The sequence below is a fragment of the Protopterus annectens genome, chromosome 4.part0 (genome assembly GCF_019279795.1).
Source record: "Protopterus annectens isolate FY-2018-M chromosome 4.part0, PAN1.0, whole genome shotgun sequence".
NCBI classification, from domain to species: Eukaryota; Metazoa; Chordata; order Ceratodontiformes; family Protopteridae; genus Protopterus; species Protopterus annectens.
In genome coordinates this window covers 192182362-192200479 of record NC_056733.1, presented here as the reverse complement: position 1 = coordinate 192200479, position 18118 = coordinate 192182362, and the positions used below count along the sequence as shown (strand labels likewise).

The 18118-nt window shown below is 43.2% G+C and overlaps 1 protein-coding gene across 1 annotated transcript in view; it reads right to left on the bottom strand.

Moving 5' to 3' along the window:
- Positions 1–320: 320 nt before the first annotated feature.
- LOC122799250 overlaps positions 321–18118 on the bottom strand; it is a 151164-nt gene continuing 133366 nt past the window's right edge. The window contains exons 3-5 of the mRNA XM_044068191.1: positions 14061–14140; positions 12741–13126; positions 321–2750 (exon numbers count right to left, since the gene is read on the bottom strand). Of these exons, the coding sequence (XP_043924126.1) occupies positions 2622–2750; positions 12741–13126; positions 14061–14140 (595 nt within the window). The 3' untranslated portion in view covers positions 321–2621. The remainder of the gene's footprint in view (positions 2751–12740; positions 13127–14060; positions 14141–18118) is intronic.

Genomic DNA, 18118 nt, shown 5'->3' with positions numbered 1-18118 from the left:
TAAATTTCATTAATTCATTTTCTGGTATCTACATCAACCTTTGAAAGGCTTTAGGGAGCCATTCCTGGCAGGTGACCAACAGAAAGAAACCAGCTGTAGAGGAGATGCCACTGAAGTCAATACTTGCAATGCCCCACTTCAGTTACCTGCCTTTTGGCCTACCACTACCCTTTACTTGGACAAGCTATTGTACTAACTTATCTTACCAGCATCACATAGTTCAGAAATGGTAATAAATCAGCATGTCAAGTAGGTTCTTGTAGTTTTTGAGTTCAAATGAAGATAATGTTTAAAAACCGCTGAAAAAACATTTGATAATCTTATTTCACAATATATAATTTTTTATTTTACATTTTTACAAGTTTTACAAGATTTTAATAAAGAAACTTAAATCAGATGTGCACAGAAGGAAAAAAAAAAAAAACAAAACAAAAAACAAACAAACATTGTTATGTACTTACCAGAAAGTCATTTATCTGGTCTCTGTTTGGATAATGGAAACCACTACACTGCTGAAATATGGGACCTTCTCAGCAGAGTTCGGACGACTCTTACCCCCAGGAAGAGACTGCGATGAAATACATTAACTCCCCTTTGGAGTATCCCTCCCCTGAGGGATGACTCAACCCCCTCCAACCCCATAAGACACCACCTATGACAACTGCCTGGAAATTATGAGTCAGAGAAAGCTGAAGGTTGCATCTTCAGGTGGAGATTTGGGCAAGACCTCTGTTTCGACAAGTCTGTAGCTAGACAGGGAGACTATAAAGAGAGTCAACATATTTCTTTTTACATCAGGTCTTCCTGGTGGACTAGCAGAGTCACCAGATCTCTCCTGAAAAGAATGCACCCCTGATCTCAGTTTAGTGGTTTCCAGTGTCCAGAAAGGATTAGAGAAATTCTCCATTCGTCCCCACTCCAAGTAATGAATGGACTTAATATACATATTCTGTGTATATTTTTGTACATTTATATATACTTTCTAAATATAATAAACAGCCTTTTAGAAATAGTGCTGTTACGTCCTTTAAATAAGGCAACTAGCTTCATGAAGGGTGAACCCTATACATAAGGTTGTTATTATTATTATATTAAATGTAGATACTAATGTAGGTATACATGTTTTTAACCTTGTACATTTATGGTTTTAAACTTCATATTTAGATACTTTGTACCCTATAACATCTGAAAATTAGATATAGGGTTTTAATTAATTAATTTAATTAACTTAGTATAGATTTGTCAGCTTGGTCGCTCCACTATGCACGTAACTTTTTGCTTAGCAAGTTACCGCTGACAATTTGCTACACTCATATTTTAAAGTTCATTTTTAAGCTTCTTTATATTTAGATAGACCACGAATAGTAAGACTTACATGAGAGAGCATATATCATCTTGAATATGTATGAAGTATGCTGTTAAGTCCCCATCGAGTTTTTTACTATAACTGTGTTATATGATTGTCTATATATTTGTACAATATTTCAAAACCTCAGTTAATTCGGAAACAGCAATACCGTTTACAATAACTGAGTTTCTATGGTATCATTATAGACAAGTAAAGAAAAGAAAAGATTTTCCTTTTCAAAAAAATTACTTTACAAATACTGCTCTAGTGGCAATTGGTTTGTTTCCGGTGAATATTCGATTGGTATGATAGCAACCGGAACTTTTCTCAGTGTAATGGTTGTTAATATTTAGTTTTGCAAGAGTGTGAAAGCTTAGTTTCTGAATAACTTATGATTTTTTAATTGTATATTATGTTTTATAAGCATTTATATATGCAGGTTTTACTTTGAACTGTTTATCAGTCCTATATTAGTTGTTTTTATAAGTACACATTATGAATGAAGTTTTACCATTTGTTGACAGTGCCGTTTTAAATAATAATTGATGCATCTAATTACATAGGGTTGGTCCTTAATTGTTGCACTATTTAAGTACTGTGTGTAGGGTTTTTCATTGTCTGAAGAAGCGTGGCTGTGACCACGCGAAAGCGCTTACCTTTACCCACTGTGTTTTTATTAAAGAAGATTCTTAAACTACCATCACGGCTACTAATCGTTTTTTGGATTACTACTTGCAATTCAGCTTTTTATTTGACTACATTGTGGTGAGATCAGATTTCTGTGTTTAACATACCACTCCAAGATATCCTGGAAACTGCATATGTCTGAAGAAAAATAATTTCTAAATATCCAAGGCAATATACAATTTAACAAAGCTATTTACTTCATTTTTATGAAAGCAAGACAACAGAACTATGCAATTAGAACTTTAGTCCTGAAATTAATACTCCAGTCAATCCCAGAGTAAATTTGTGAATATCTAGCCACTAATCTAGGTTACATTTAAAGGAAGACAGAGTTGCAGTGCTTAAATGTGACAGGGAAGTTTCCAGAGGTCCGGGAGACTTCAACTTATAAACCTGTTCCACCATCATGTTCTTAGATTTAAGATTTTGATCCTTGGTTCTAGAACTGATGGAGCCACAGGAATGTAGAAATACAGAAGGTCCAAAACAACTGGTTCCCTTATAGGTTGGCAAGTGAAACGTATCTTCTCAAGTCAAGTACTGTATAGTGCAGTTAAGAGGGTATTTCTCAAGTACTTTATTTCAACTACAGTTCAGCCAGATACTGTAACATCTCGAATACCTCATCTGCATTGCCATTTACAAATGCTCTTGTGTCTGCTGAGATTTTTTCTATACCAGCCTCTTTCATCAATTCCAAACATTCTTCTGCAGTCTGAAAATGAAAAAACAAATAACTGAATGACAATGAAAAATTCTCTACAAATCAAAAGCATGCATTTGTTAATTTGCGGTGTAGAACTTTTAGTTATGTACTCACCATAACTTCAGATGTTTGGGATCCATCTCGCCTACATTCTGAATGATGGGTTCGGAGCCGATCCCTCGGCTCCGACTCGGCACGCTTATGCCAAAGAGCGAAGTCTCTTATTGGCTGAGCTTACTATATCCCAGGATGCACCACCAACAGTCCCCCAGATCTAGTTTGTCCGCATACATGCACACATGCATACCCTGCTTATATAACATCGTCAGATGAAACAAGATAAAACAGTGGAGCTCAAACCGTTCAATCTCTTCTGATCTGCAAGGTAGGGCGAAGGAGGGTGGGTATCAGGAATGTAGGCGAGATGGATCCCAAACATCTGAAGTTATGGTGAGTACATAACTAAAAGATGTTATGTGATCCTATCTCGCCTACATTCTGAATGATGGGACAGCGTCCCTAGCACCTGAATCCTGGGTGGCTCACTGGAAAACACTCCTGAGTACCGTGGAACCAAATGAAGCTCGTCCTTTAGATGCCACATCCAATTTGTAGTGGGAAATGAAAGTGTGCGGGTTGGACCAAGTAGCCGCAGCACAAATTTCCGAAATAGCGAGCTTGGAATGAAAAGCTATAGAAGTAGCCATAGCTCTGGTAGAATGAGCTTTGATAGATGATGCGAGTTGCTTATTTGAAGAAGAATAGGCCTGAGTTATGCAATCTCTGATCCATTTTGAGATTGTAGCTTTTGTGATGGTTTGGCCCAATTTATTATCTGAGAAGGACACGAACAACTGGTCTGACTTACGAAGTTGCTGGGTCCTGTCTAAATAGAAGCGTAATTGCCTGTGAACATCCAATTTATGGAGAGTGTATTCTGCCTCATTAGAGAATTTTGGAAAGAAAACTGGTAGTTCTAGGGATTGTTGAAGACAGAAACTAGAGCAGACCTTTGGGACAAAGGATGGATTAGGCCTAAGAGATACTCTATCTTTGTGGAAAATCAGATATGGTGGTTTAATAGACAGGGCTTGAAGCTCTGAGACTCTTCTTGCTGAAGTAATAGCCACTAAGAATGCCGTTTTCCATGACAGATATTTTAATTCGCATGTAGCAGCCGGTTCAAAGGGGAGATGTTAATGCGAAGCACTAAATCAAGATCCCACGGAGGTGCAGGATGAAAAACTGGTGGTCTTAACAGACTCGCACCTTTAATGAATGTTTTGCATAGCCTGCTGCTCATCAAAGGAGGATCCGTAGATTCATGGAATTTAGAAATAGCAGCTAGTTGAACTTTAATAGTTGAGACAGAAGATCCCTGATTAAATAGGGATGTTAAGAATTTCAAAACCTCTGGGACAGGAGCAGTGATAGGGTCTAAGCCCTTGAGTTGAGCCCAGATAGCAAACCTCTTCCACTTACTGAGGTACAATTTGTTAGTGGTGGGTTTATGGGCGAAGACAAAATGTGAACAACTTCCGGGTCTAGTGTGTGGCTTCTGACTAAGGTCGGAAGTGGAGGAGCCAAGCTGTCAATTTCAGAGATTGAAGAGACTGATGCCAATGTCCCGACTGATGGATTAGCAAATCCGGGATCAGGTCTAAGGTCCACGGATCGTCCACTGCATGCTTTTTCAGGTAAGGAAACCATATCTGACGAGGCCAGTATGGGGCAATCAGAATTATTGAAGACCTTAGCTGGGAAGCTTTTTGAATGACTTTGGGAAGGAGTGGGATTGGAGGAAAAGCATAAAGCAAGCCTGTTGGCCAGGGTTGAGCTAGAGCATCCATGGCCGGTACTTCCTGATGTGGAATCAAGGAGAAGAATCTTTGGCACTTGGTGTTTTGTGGAGTCGCAAATAGATCGCAGCACGGCGTCCCCCATCTCTTGAAAACCTGGGCTGCTACTGTGCGGTTTAGAGACCATTCGTGAGGAGAGAGAATTGTCCTGCTTAATTTGTCCGCCAATACATTTGACTTTCCGGGATGTGGGTCGCTACCAAGAAGCGGTTGGTAGCTACAGCCCATTCCCACACTTATGGCCTCTCTGCAAAGGGGATACGATCTGGTCCCTCCTTGTTTGTTCAGATACCAAACCACCGACATGTTGTCTGTGTGGATGGCGATGATACCCTGAGGAAGGAACTTGTGTAAGGCCTGTAGGGATCGGTACAGCCCTCATCTCCAACACGTTGATGTGGAGAAGAGCTTGTCCGGAAGCCAGGAGCCCTGAACTAGCCTGCCCAGACAATGCCCCCACCCTATCTGGGAGGCATCTGTCGTCAGGGTAACCGCTGGAGGGAGAACAAAGGGTTGCCCTGATCTAAGTTGGATGTCTGAAGCCACCAGCGAGGTCCCTTTTGCATATTTCCGTAATCATGATGAGATGATTGAGTGGGAGATCTTGAAAGGTCCATTGAGTTGATAAGAGCCACTGAAGAATCCTCATGTGTAACCTTGCTAGAGGAACTAAAAGTACCGTGGCAGACATTGAGCCTAGAACCTGTAGGACCATCCTGGCTGGGGCTTTGGATCTCGAGATCAGAGCTTGCACTTGGCCCTGTAAGGTTCGGATCCTTTCGGCAGGAAGAAAGACACGCATCAATCTTGAGTCTATCTCTGCTCCTATAAACTTTATGCGCTGAGAGGGCAGCAAGACAGACTTTGACCAATTGAATGTAATCCCCATGGAAACACCCAGGAGATGGTGGCTTTGAGGTTGTCCATAAGTAGATGCCTGGTGGTGGCAGTCAGGAGCCAGTCGTCGAGATAGGGAAACACTTGGAATCCAAGGCTCCTCAGGTGAGCCGTCACTACTGCCAAACACTTGGTGAACACCCTGGGGGCTGTGGTGAGGCCAAAGGGCAGAGCACAAAATTGGTAATGACTGGCTCCCAGGCTGAAGCGCAGATACCTTCTGGACGCCTGATGTATCGGTATGTGATAATAGGCGTCCTTGAGGTCTATGGAGCACATCCAAACATCCTTCTCCAACAACGGAGAATGGATTGCAACGTGACCATTCGAATTTGGATTTCAACGGATAGGTTCAGTCTGCTGAGATCCAATATTGGTCTCAGGTCCCCTGTCTTTTGGCACTAAAAGAACCTGGAGTAATTTCCTAATCCGATTTGGTCTGTGGGGACCGGTTGGATGACTCCTTTTGTAGCAGCTTTGAAGCTTCTGCGGCTGCTATTTCCCTTTGACTGGGTGGTGGGTCCGGGATTCTCTTGGACGGAGGGGTGAGTATTTGAATGGGATGATGTAACCTCCGGCAATTATCCGAAGCACCCATCTGTCCTGAGTGATTGACTCCCAGGCTTTTAGGTGCTTGGCAAAGCGACACCCGACTGGCTCGAGCAGCACAGCCGGGCAATCCCTCATGTCGTGTGGGAGGCTGAAGAGCCACGAAAGGACTCGCGGTCTCCAGAATTGCGGGGCCCTCTGCCGCCTCTGGGACGGCGTCTCCCTGAAAAATTTCCCGCCCTCTGCCTCTGGAGGGAATCTTCCTGCTGTTGGGAGAAAAACTTGCGAGATTTCCGAACCACATTTTCCCTCCTTTGGCCTTGGGGTAAGGCCGAAGGGAGTGGAATAACGGGCCCCACGACAGATAACGTTTTTCCCTCTTGCTCACAGCGGTAAGGGTGTCTTTCACCTTGGGTCCAAACAATGAGGACCCATCAAAGGGAGCGTCGGCGAAGGAAGACTTGAAGGCCTCCAAGAACTGACACAAGCGGAGCCAGGCCTGTCTACGTAGAGCCACGCCTGTGCCTGCCGCTCTACCCGCCCCTTCGGCCGCATAAGATATGAGCCTCATGGACGAGTTAGCAATTGACGTCAGGATAGCCAACTGAGAGCTAACGGACTGGGCTAGCTGCTCAGGTAGGTTACCCGAGAGGGAGTCTGACAACTCCTTGACCAGATCCCTCTGAAGCCTAGTAAAATGTGCCAAATAATTCAGAGACCTTAAGGTAAAGGCCGCTGAAGTCAGGGTGCGCTTCCCGTACCTATCCATACTCCTAGACTCCTTATTAGGAGGATGGATGGACGTTGAAGCCTCTGCCACGTCCTGCTGTGTAGCAGATGCCACCACCATGGCATCTACAGCCACGCCCTTGGTAAGGAACTCCTTCTCGGGGGGAGCAGATAAGAATTTGTTTGGACGAGAAGGGACTGGTTCCACAGTATCCGGGTGTTCCCACGCCCTTCGACAAACTAAATCCAGAAGCTCGTCGAAGGGCGGAGACACCCAGGAGGCGGAGGGCTGAGCCCCAAAGGCCTTGAGGAGCACTGATTCGTCCGCAGAGGGGGGTTTGGACATCCAGCCGCCTCGTTGTTTGAGGATCTCCAAGATGTCTGCAAAGGAGACATCATCCGAGGACGACTTAGGGGACCCCTCTGCATCATCCATATCCGTGTCCGATGTGATAGACTCGGGGGAGTCCACGTGCTTCCTCTTGCACGATCTCTTCCTTGGGGGTTCCTCTGGAGAGGACTCCGAAAAACCCTCAGGAAGAGGGAACCCCCACTGGGGGTAACCTCAGGCCTCGGGGCTCCGCTGGCCATAGACAGGGGGACTACCAAGGACCCAGTCTCCACGCCCAGGGAAGGTGCTGGTAAAACCGGAGAGATGGTCGAAGAGGATTTGGCCAAGGCACTCCTCATGGCCCTGAAAGCCGGACCTCCAGAATCCTGGGAGCGTCCAGTCTCCGGGGCCATGATAGTAGACGGAAGTCCCGCAGCCAAGCACCGAGAGGGAGGCTCTGAACCGAGCATCGGTCCCGAAACATCACCCTCGGGTCCAGCTGAAGAAGTCCAGCGTACCAAACTCGGACCCGAGGCCCGGGTTGGAGTAAGGGTCGGAGCCGACCCTGAGATCTCCACCGGCTCCAAGAGCACCTGCTCGACGGAGCGAAGCAGTCGGAGGAGGAATAGCAATGGGATGGGTCATGGCCATCGGCTCCGAAGCCAACTGGGTCGGAGCCGAAACAATTTTGGAAGACTGGGGACTGGAAAAGTCTTTGGAGCACCCTGTCTATATCAGAATCCGACATTCTCGAAGACCGAGAGGAAACAGAGCGGGTTCGAAGACCTCTCCCTCGGCCCCAATGGACTAGGGGACCGGCTCGAGGCGACTCGATGAGAATCGGCGCCGAGGAAACACACACCAGATTCCATCGGTGCCGAGGTAGACTTCGGCGCCGAGGAGGAAGTGTCTGAGCTGGCGACCCTTGTCGGCTCCGAGCAGTGGAGCCGAAGGTGACCCGCCTCGATGCCCCAGCCATCGGCTCCGAAGTCCGAGGAGTCGATACTGGAGGCATCGAGGCAGACCGTTCGACCTCGGCTCCAAGTCTTTGGAGCCGAAGGAGAGGCCTGCCTAGGTCTCTTGGCAGTCGGATCCGACGGACTGGTCGGAGCCAAGCCCTTTTCTTTTGGCAGGAGTCGGAGGAAGACAAGGCTTCTTCAAAGAGGGTTTAATCAACCCTTTAAGAATTAATTTATTTTTCCTCTCCTGGAGGACCCTAGAGGAAAAAGCGTGACACACGCTGCATGACTCCTGCAAGTGCTTTGCCCCTAAACAATAAACACAAAGTAGATGGTCATCAGTGACAGACATCTTAAAAGCACATTTAGTACATTTTTTAAAGCCCGAAGGCCTAGGGGCTTGAGACATAATGCTAACAATTCCTGACAGGAAATTTAATCACTGTAGAATCGGTAATGACAAAAAAGCCGAAGGCTTACAGAAACTGTGTAAAACACAACCTTAGGTGTAATAACCGGGAACTTTAAACACTAAAAGTTCAGTTAAAGAGTTTGACCAAAAAGGCCCTGGATTGGAAGTGGGCGCCAAAACAAACTCTACACAATCACACACAATAAATTTCTACTCAATCGAACACAATATCAATAGCAATAGAAATAGCAATAGCCGTTAAAACGGCTTTTGTTTTGAAATACAAGCACAAAAACTGACAGAAAAAGTAGTTAATAAAGCTACTCAGCCCAGCCAGCTCGAGACCACGTCCTTGCAGTTAAGCGGCAAACGAGATCTGGGGGACTGTTGGTGGTGCATCCTGGGATATAGTAAGCTCAGCCAATAAGAGACTTCGCTCTTTGGCATAAGCGTGCCGAGTCGGAGCCGAGGGATCGGCTCCGAACCCATCATTCAGAATGTAGGCGAGATAGGATCACATAACATCATGCTTGTAAACTCACTTTGAAAGGAGAACGGGGCACACAGACTCAAAAAATTATTTCATCATGGTATGGCGTTTCCTGCATTTTAAACACGGCTCTGGGATTTACAGGTTTTTAAATATTTTTATACATAATTTCTGAGTCTGACCACATGGGGCCTGGCATCTTGAAGTAATTCTGATAGTTTAGTCTGCCTCTAGGCATCCCAAAATGCAGTGCTTGTCTGTAAGTTGCATCACAGAGGCCTTTCTTCCTAAAGCTAGTCACTGCATCGATTTTACATGCATACACTGCTGATTTTCAGTCAGTTGCTGTTCAATGACTATTAAAACACAAAGTGCAAATGCCACAGAACATAATTTCAAAATTTTTATTTATTTTTTTACTGCTGGTTTTTAGAATACCTAAACTGCATTTTTTGTGAAGCCTGAATTTGACTCCTCTCCCAACCCCCTTCACACCTAACTTCCCTAGCTGTCAAAGTGCCATGGGTAATTTGAGCAGTTATCTGCTGTGATTGACTGCTTACAGCAGGAGACTTTACTCATGCAGTTTCCTTGTTCTAGCCTTTACTTTCTGTATGGGCAGGGGAAGGACCAGGGAGGTGTGACATCACAGCATGGGTGGGTTTTTAGGACAGTCATGGTGATGTCAGGCAACTGGCCAGAAAACTACCTGTATTCGGTGGCCCTGATGACATCAATAAATTGGAGACTATAGTAAGGGCGGGATAAAAGTGTTTTGAAAGTGAAACCACCACCACAGTACAGTAAGGTACTGTTTCTAGGGGAGAGAAACACTCCATTTAAAATATTTTAAATGCCGTGTTTATTCAAAGCAGGGACAAATGGGGAGAAAAAGGACAGGACAGAACTTGAACATTTAATAGAACCCCACTGTCTTCTAGGGGAGAGAAACAGTCAATTTTAAATATTTTAAATGCCGTGTTTATTCATAGCAGGGACAAATAGGGAGAAAAAGGACAGAGAAGATGAACATTTAATAGAATCCTGCTGTCCTTTAAACATACTACAATACAACAAAAAAAAAATGTTTTCTTCAACAGCAGGACAAAATATTGTCGATACTCAAAACTGGATTCAAACCACTGAAACTAGGGACTAGATATTGCTAGAAGAGCATCTTGTACCAAACAATATATTTCAGAGTAAGAGTAAAAGACAAAAAGCGAATTGCATCCTCAACAAATCATCAAATTATGAAAACAAACTAATGGGGTATTTATTTTCTCAAAGATTGTCAACCTCAGACTAGGAATATATTAAAGGTGGGAAGCACATCCTCCCCCTTCCCCTGACTAAAAGAGAGGTGCAGGTTGGTCTGGGGGGCCTTGCAGCCCTATAAACAAAAAAAGGGCTAATTTTTAAATCACTTCCATTACTGCAATTTGTTGTAAATTATGCAGCTCTACAATAGAATCAATAATAGTGCCTAGCAGCATTAGGTCACAGGGTTTCATAACAGCACAAAATGCTCTGTGCAACACAATATTTGTCCTGGAACTGGTTACTGTACATCTACCACAGAACATTTAAACTATGCCTAGCAGCATTAAATTGCAATTTTGCATAACAGCACTAAAGTGCTCTACAACAGTTGCATTACTAAAGACTGCTAAATTTAAGGTCCCAAATCCAGAATAAGCTGGAGATCATCCTTAAGGACAGCCTACAAACATTATGAGTGAAGTAAAATCGGCAGACCTTCAAGTGGAGGATTATTTCAACTGTAAAACAGATGTCAAGTTTTCCTGCCTTTTATTTATTTATTTATTTTTAGTTGAGGTCCCGCTAACAAGGTGATTTTCTTTCAATATTGCTAAATGCAGGCACTAGTTTGTATGCACCCAACATAAATATGTTATTACTCAGGTCGTACCTTTGGTTCTTCCAAGATAACATTTATATAGAAGAAATTTCCATCCTACTCTCTCTACCCCTCAATGTCAACCCTCCTTTTCCCACTTCATTTGTGCCCGTTTCCTTCTTCCTACCCCTTTCTCGCCTCTCTCACCAATGCCTTTATATGCTTTTCAAGGCATGTTTTATTAGTTTCACTTTCTATAAGTTCATTAACTTGTGTATTTGTCTCACTATATAGAAATATAGTTATATCATTAGATGACTACCTAGACAGACTGTACATTCACAATAAACTTGTACCAGTCACCGATGTTGCTGCTCAAACATGCAACACTGTGGAGCCCCCCCCCCTCCCCCCAGGCCATGACTGAAAATGGACTTGGTCCAGTCAGACTCAGTTAAAACTCAATACACACATATATAATATAGCTGAAGTGCAATAAAATAACCTGAACGTTGAGGCTCACTCTATACACTGTACTACATGCTGCAATTAGGTCTGGCAGAGTTGGAATGATGGGAAAGTATTCCCTTCTGCTGCACGAGTCTTCTAGACATTCAATAGGTTCATAGGTTCATACTAGGCTATCTGCCCTAGGGCATTTATAAGCCTAGCCAGAATGTGTTTGGCTTTCGCCAGCCATTTTAAATTTATTTTGCTATGCCCTTTTTCGAGGTTAGTATACTGTGCCTCTAACAGTGACACAGAAGTGATACCCGGGGTAAACCCACGATCTCCCATCCACTCATCAAGATTCCTCTTGAAGAGAGTCAATGAGGGACTCTGCCTAACCTGGACTGGGATTTTATTCCAGAGTGAAGGGAGCCTCTGGGTTATGAATCTGTCCCTCCAGCATGTCCTATTTATTTCAGTGCTGAGGTTCAAGTCTCTCGAGCGCGTAGCTTGATGGGATTTGGATTTTCTGAGGTGCAGCATGTCCATTAATTCCGGGTTGGACAAGGCTTTATACGTCAGGCACAGATCGCCTCTGAACAGGCGGTATGCCACTGAGTAGAGCTGGAGTTTCTTTAAACAGGCAGCATATGGCATCTGTTTGAGCCCTATGATCCTCTTGGTGAGGTACTTTTGGGGTCTTTCCAGTTGCTGCAGATGTCTGGTAAGGTACATCCCAAAAGGGGCATTGTACTCAATTATGGGCCTGATGAACAATGAGTAAAGAGGCACGATGACCTCCCCTGATCTAGATGTGAATCCCTTCATGATTAGGTGGGCTATATAAAATGTTTTTCTAACCACTTTGGCCACGTGGTTGTCAAATGAGAGACTGCTATCAACTTGGGTCCCCAGGTCCCTAATTACTTCTTCTGTACTTAATGGATTACCACCTATGTGGTAATTTGTGGGCACTTTGTTTTTGCCAAAGGGGATGACTATACACTTTTTGACATTTAGCTTGAGGCCATGGCTCTGGCACCAGTTGTCTGTTTCTATGAGGCCCTTTTGGAGGATGCTTGTGTCGGCTGGAGAGTCGATTATGGCACCCAGTTTGCAGTCATCTGCGAACTTGGTCAGCCACAGTCCTTCCGTGTTGGCCTGTATCTCAGAGAAATATATACTGAACAAGAGAGGTCCCATGTTAGAACAAATGTCATAACTGATACTGTTGCATAAAGGAGGACTACTGCAGCAGTACAACAAACAGAAATTACAGTTGTGTACACTTACCAATGCATTACCCATCCTTCTTCCAGATAATTCGTATAGCAACTACAGAAGGGGTATGTATGTGTGGGGGAATGTTCCACTGTAGCCTACCTGTTATGAACCACAGTTTTACAAGTGAAGAAGACACTTATGTCGATGACTATGAAGACATGAATTACTCTTGACATACCTCTGGTTGCAATCCTGCTCCATACTCGTACACATTTATTCCAGGCAAAGTGGCTCCTTTAGTTAAAAGGTCTTCTAAGCTTAATGCAGCCCTGTGCAATTCTTCATTTTCATAAATATAAACACAAAAGTCCTCTCCAACAAGCACAATTAATTGAAGGCCAGGAGCCAGGCAAGGGATATTATCAATTGTACCGATCACTTTCATACGCACAGTCTCTGGCAGATACAATTCTTCCCACGCCTCCATCATTTCAGGCCTTCCCCAGTAGATGGTGTCATCAAGGGTTCCCAATGTCAATACGCACAACTGTGGTTTCTTCAGTGTTATATTTGAATGCCTGTACTTTATCACTAGCTGATCCACAGAGGAGAGGAAATCTTTACCTAGGACGACACATTTAAAAATGTTAATGATATTGCTTTCCTAATCATCTCACTTCTACATTTACCACACTTTCTTCAAGGAGTTCTCATGTCAACAGTTACACAAGTAATGACAACCCCCACCACTTATTTCAGGACTCTTGACTCCAAATGCTATACAATTATGAGACTGCCACAACTTGAAAAAGAAAGGTTTGGGTAATGCAAATTAAGTTACTCAGGTGCTACCAACAGACTGTAGTCATGACCCTATACAAAAATAAGGTTGCACCCCCTTTCCCCAAAGTAAGCATAGATTCCAAGTAACCAAATTTCTCGAACATACATCCTTACAAGTTGAAGCCACACTTCTCATTGTGCTCACCACCCAAGTTGTAAGCAAATCAGCACATCCTGCCTGGTAGTCTCAAATGCATGTTCTGCCCAGTCTTAATTTACAGTGATAAAATAGACCCTTATGTTTAAGCAGATATCAGCAAACAAGACAGACCTGTTAAAAATAAATTATAGTGGTTACACAAATAAGGAATGGTTAAGTGGTACCAGCTTAGGGAGGAGATTTCACAAACATTTGGGGGTAGTTTCTCATACAGCTCCAAAGTCACACCCACAAACTATGCCCATTCCCCCACAGTATGTCATACTTTATGACTTCCACTATCTTGGAATATATGCAGATATCTTGAAACATCTTTGTCAAGCCCACTGTTCTAAGCAATACAGATTACCAATCATTTAGCAAATCTTCTACTGGCAGACCTTGCCTCTTTATGGTAGTTAACCCCACCTCAAAGGTGCTTCAGGCTCACCGTTTACAAAGGAATACAGAAGAGCATAACCTATCAAACTTACTTTTAAAAAAAAAAAAACACCAGAATCTAAATTTTAGTGCTTCTAACATGCAAGCAGCATAGTTCAGTCTGCATATACTTACTCTTCTTCAGCTTATGGAGTTCTCCAAGTATTTGCTGATCATCATTTTTAGGAATGTGATCATTCTGGTTAGAGTTCTTTCTGCAAACAGCCAAAAAAAAAAACACTGTTTAGAGTGGTTCACAGAGAGACAACAGAACCTATTCAAATTTAGAACCATACTGCAAAACAAGTCACAACAGTGCTACAGTTCTAAAATAAAACATTTAATTGTAATTTTGTTGCCCACTTGTTTTAATTAAACCACACTAGTATTAAGACCACAACATATTTAGACTTGCCTCACAAACCACAATGGAGTTTAAAGAACTGTGTGTGGGTGGGGTTGTGTTATACAACCAAACAATATGCCATTTCAGGTAAATGTAATCTGATGAAAAAATTTACAACTACACAATATGCAAAGAATGTAAAGTCCAATTTTCTCCTGCCACCATGACAGATTAACTTCAAGTATCTGGTCTGTTCACAAAAGATCACCAAGAGTTGTACAATCAGGACCTTACAGACACTCAAGTGCGTTAGGGATGCAAAGCCCACACTCTGGCAAACATTTATTCCTACAGCTCTTCAAAACTTAACAGCTGTATGCCCACAGGGTCCAGCACTGCCTGCCCATCTTCACCGGTAAACACTTTGCTTCCAAATACAATATTAAGAAGCACAGCATTTCCAGAATGACAACATGATCAATGCTACTCCCTATCTCATCCACATTGCTACAAGTGGTTATAAACAAGCAAAGAATTTACTACCAGGCACTGTTCTAATGTAGAAAGTGTGCCTGCAAGTTCATGTGTCGGTTAACTTACAATGAACTACTGAAAATTCAAGAAAATACAAAAGTTCAGGTTACTGAAAAAAATGCATGTGCTAACACAGAATGTCCCAACTAGACAGGGCCCACCTACAGTAGGAAAGCTCTATTGAAGCTAGCACCGCACAGCTGGCCGCCTGGCACAAAGACAGTTTGTCTGCCAGTGCCTCACAGGTTTCCAGAGAGAGTAGCAACCAGCGAACTCACTCACCTTGGGGAAAGTAAGCAAGATTTCCCACACCTATTAATACTCTAGTGGTTTGTTCAGGTGTGGCTCAGGTCTGAGAAAAAGAAAGCGGGTAATCATAATGAAAACAAAGGATTTTATTTAAGTGAGTCCAGAATACTGAAAGATGACAAGGTCTGCTGTTCTCTATAAATCACCACTATTTTAAAAGAGAAGTGCAACTGCAACATTGTGAGCTCTGAAATATTAACTCTTCAATATTAACTCTAAATAAATTTTTCTGATGAAGGGATGCAAATGTACGCAGGGTATTTCAAACAATCATACAAGTATAGACAAACAACTGTTGCTGCCAGTTAACAGGTAATAGGAGAGACAACTGCCACTACCTGTGGGTCAAGGCTTCATCTCCTGAGCCAGAACAAAGGCCAGAGATATTCTCGCACTACATACCCTTTGGAAATGTATACAACCTATCTGGTCATATGGCATCATTTTAAGCTGCACAGAATGAGGATAATGTTTTAATTTCCCTGCGAGCACCTCTGCAAGACAAAAAAATTTGGTGACTGAACTTTGTTAATGGAAGTCTGAGTGACACCTTGGAAGCCATTTATCTTTCTTTCACGTTACTTTTGAAACTGACTAGATTAGCACTCAGCAAAGAAAGCTGTATGAAGTTGTCTTGCTGGTAAGTAAAAAGGGAAGATATTCTACAGAGCCAATAGGACGATGATTTTTACTTTTCACTATCAGAATTCTTATGAAAGACTCACTGCAAAATACTTAAATCCAGGAGGGCATAAGGAAAAAATTTTACTGCAATTTTTTTTAATCTAAAAGAAGCTTATTTTTTTTTAATTCAGTAGAAAACGGAAGTGAAATTCTGTTGATAACGAAGCAAACTGAACCTCACCAGAGTTAAGTTTCCATTTTACTTGTCAGCATGATTTCATCATACAGCCATCTATCTAGTATGATGATACAGTCAAAAATGAGACGAGAGGAAAAACAGCCTTAGGGGTGTTGCTCAAAGATCTGCTCTTGAAAATCTTCTATATGGAGAAAACTAACATTTTACTCTGCCCTAAGTGGAGAAAGCTGTTAGAATGTTGCAGCAGGAGACAAACTACACTACCACCTTTCCGTTGTGCAAAAATACGGGTAAGGTACAGTGTTCTCCAACTGCCATGAAGGAATCAGCTGGGTGGGGGGATATATAAATAAGAAGTATGACCTTCACAAAGATGGAGTGGACCCAGAATGTGTACAACACCTATAACCCACTGAATGAGACTAAAAACATGCCCGTTTCAGGCTACTGGGGTAATGTCACTATCAGAGGTGGGCAAGATGTCCTTGTACCACTCCACCTCTTGTTTGGGACTTTGCAGAATGAGTACAATGGAAATGTTAAGGGTTAAGTGGAAAAGCCAAGTGATGGCTGCCTGGATAACACACATCACAGCAGTGTTCTCACACAGTGAAGGAAAAATCATGGGCATCAATGGTGGAAGAGATGGCTTGGTTTGCCAGATACAGGAGAAGGAGAAAAACAAAAAAAGTCAGGGAGATCAGCACAGCCCACTGTAAACAAAAAAAAAATATCTTCCAAGATACAATGCAGTGCAAACACACTCCAAACAAGTACTTCTTTATATGTCTCTAAACTTGGATGCACCATGCACCCAACAAAATTACTTATCTCCTTGGTTAGGGAGATCAACAATGTCAGTTTAAAACTGCCCCACAAGTCTGTAACTTTATACACCTTACACACCATACAATTTTATATTACACATACACACAATTACATACACATTACGTAGAACACTGATGCACAAACATATAGGAAAGTTGTGTAAAATTATACCATAACCATAGATGTCCTTCTCTACCATGTTGCAGTATTCTACTAGTGGGTTTACCCTTCTTCCGATCAGATTGTCTGGCCAGGTTTCCAAAGATTTTTAGTCCCTCTTGGTGTGTCGGACATCTGACGTGGAGGCAGGAACGTGGGCCATAAAGGTGACATCTGCATGCACCAGCCCTCAGAACATAGATGGAAGCCCCAGACGGAGCCAGTCCTTGAAGGCATAACCTGTCCAGAAGCTGAGGAGAGCAAGTGCAAGAGTATGAGGGGAAAGAATACTGCAACATGGAAGAGAAGGACATTTATGGTTATGGTAAGATTTTACTCAACTTTTCTAATGTCCTTCTATTCCAATGTTGCAGTATTCTACTAGTGGGCGAGTACCAAAGCTCACTATTGACTGGGAGGTGGCCTGGAAGAGGACTCCAGGAATGCAAGCAGGATAACCCCGGCAAACCCTGGCCTTGGAGATATTGTCCAGTTTGTAGTGTCTGGTGAAGGCGTGTACAGATGACAAGGCAGCTGCCTCCAGAATGGCATTAGTGTCTAGGCCCTTCAGGAAGGCTCCAGAAGAGGCCACAGCTCTTGTGGAATGGGCCCTGACATTGCCTAGCAAGGTCTTCCCGTGGTGTGATTTACAAAACGAAGTAGCCCTGGAAATCCAGGATGAAACTGTCTGCTTGCCCACCGCTTTCTCCAGAGCCCTGGGGGTGAAAGGAGACAAACAGTTGGTCTGATTTGCGAAAAGGACTGGTTTTACACAAATAAAAATCAGAGTGGTCCGTGCATGTCTAGGGAATGAAGGACTCTCTCACCATCTCCCTGTGGGTTAGAGAAGAAGGTAGGCAGGTGGATAGCCCGATTCAAGGAAAGGTCATTGACCACCTTGGGAGTGAAGAAGTGTTTGTCCTAAGGGTAACACTGTCCAAATGAAAAAACAGAAAAAGGGGGGTGAAGCTCAGACCCTTCTGGCCGTGGTCAAAGCTACTAGTAGTACAGTTTTCCACGTACATAACTAAGTGGGGCCTTGTCAGCTGGTTCGAAGGGCACCAGAGTGAGTTTTTCTAACACATAATTAAGATCCCAGGGAGGGGGGAGATGGTTTTCTGAACAGTGTTCAGTGCAGAACACCCTTGACAAAAAGTTTAGCTTGGAGTCTGGATGCCAGCAGAGGGTCCACAG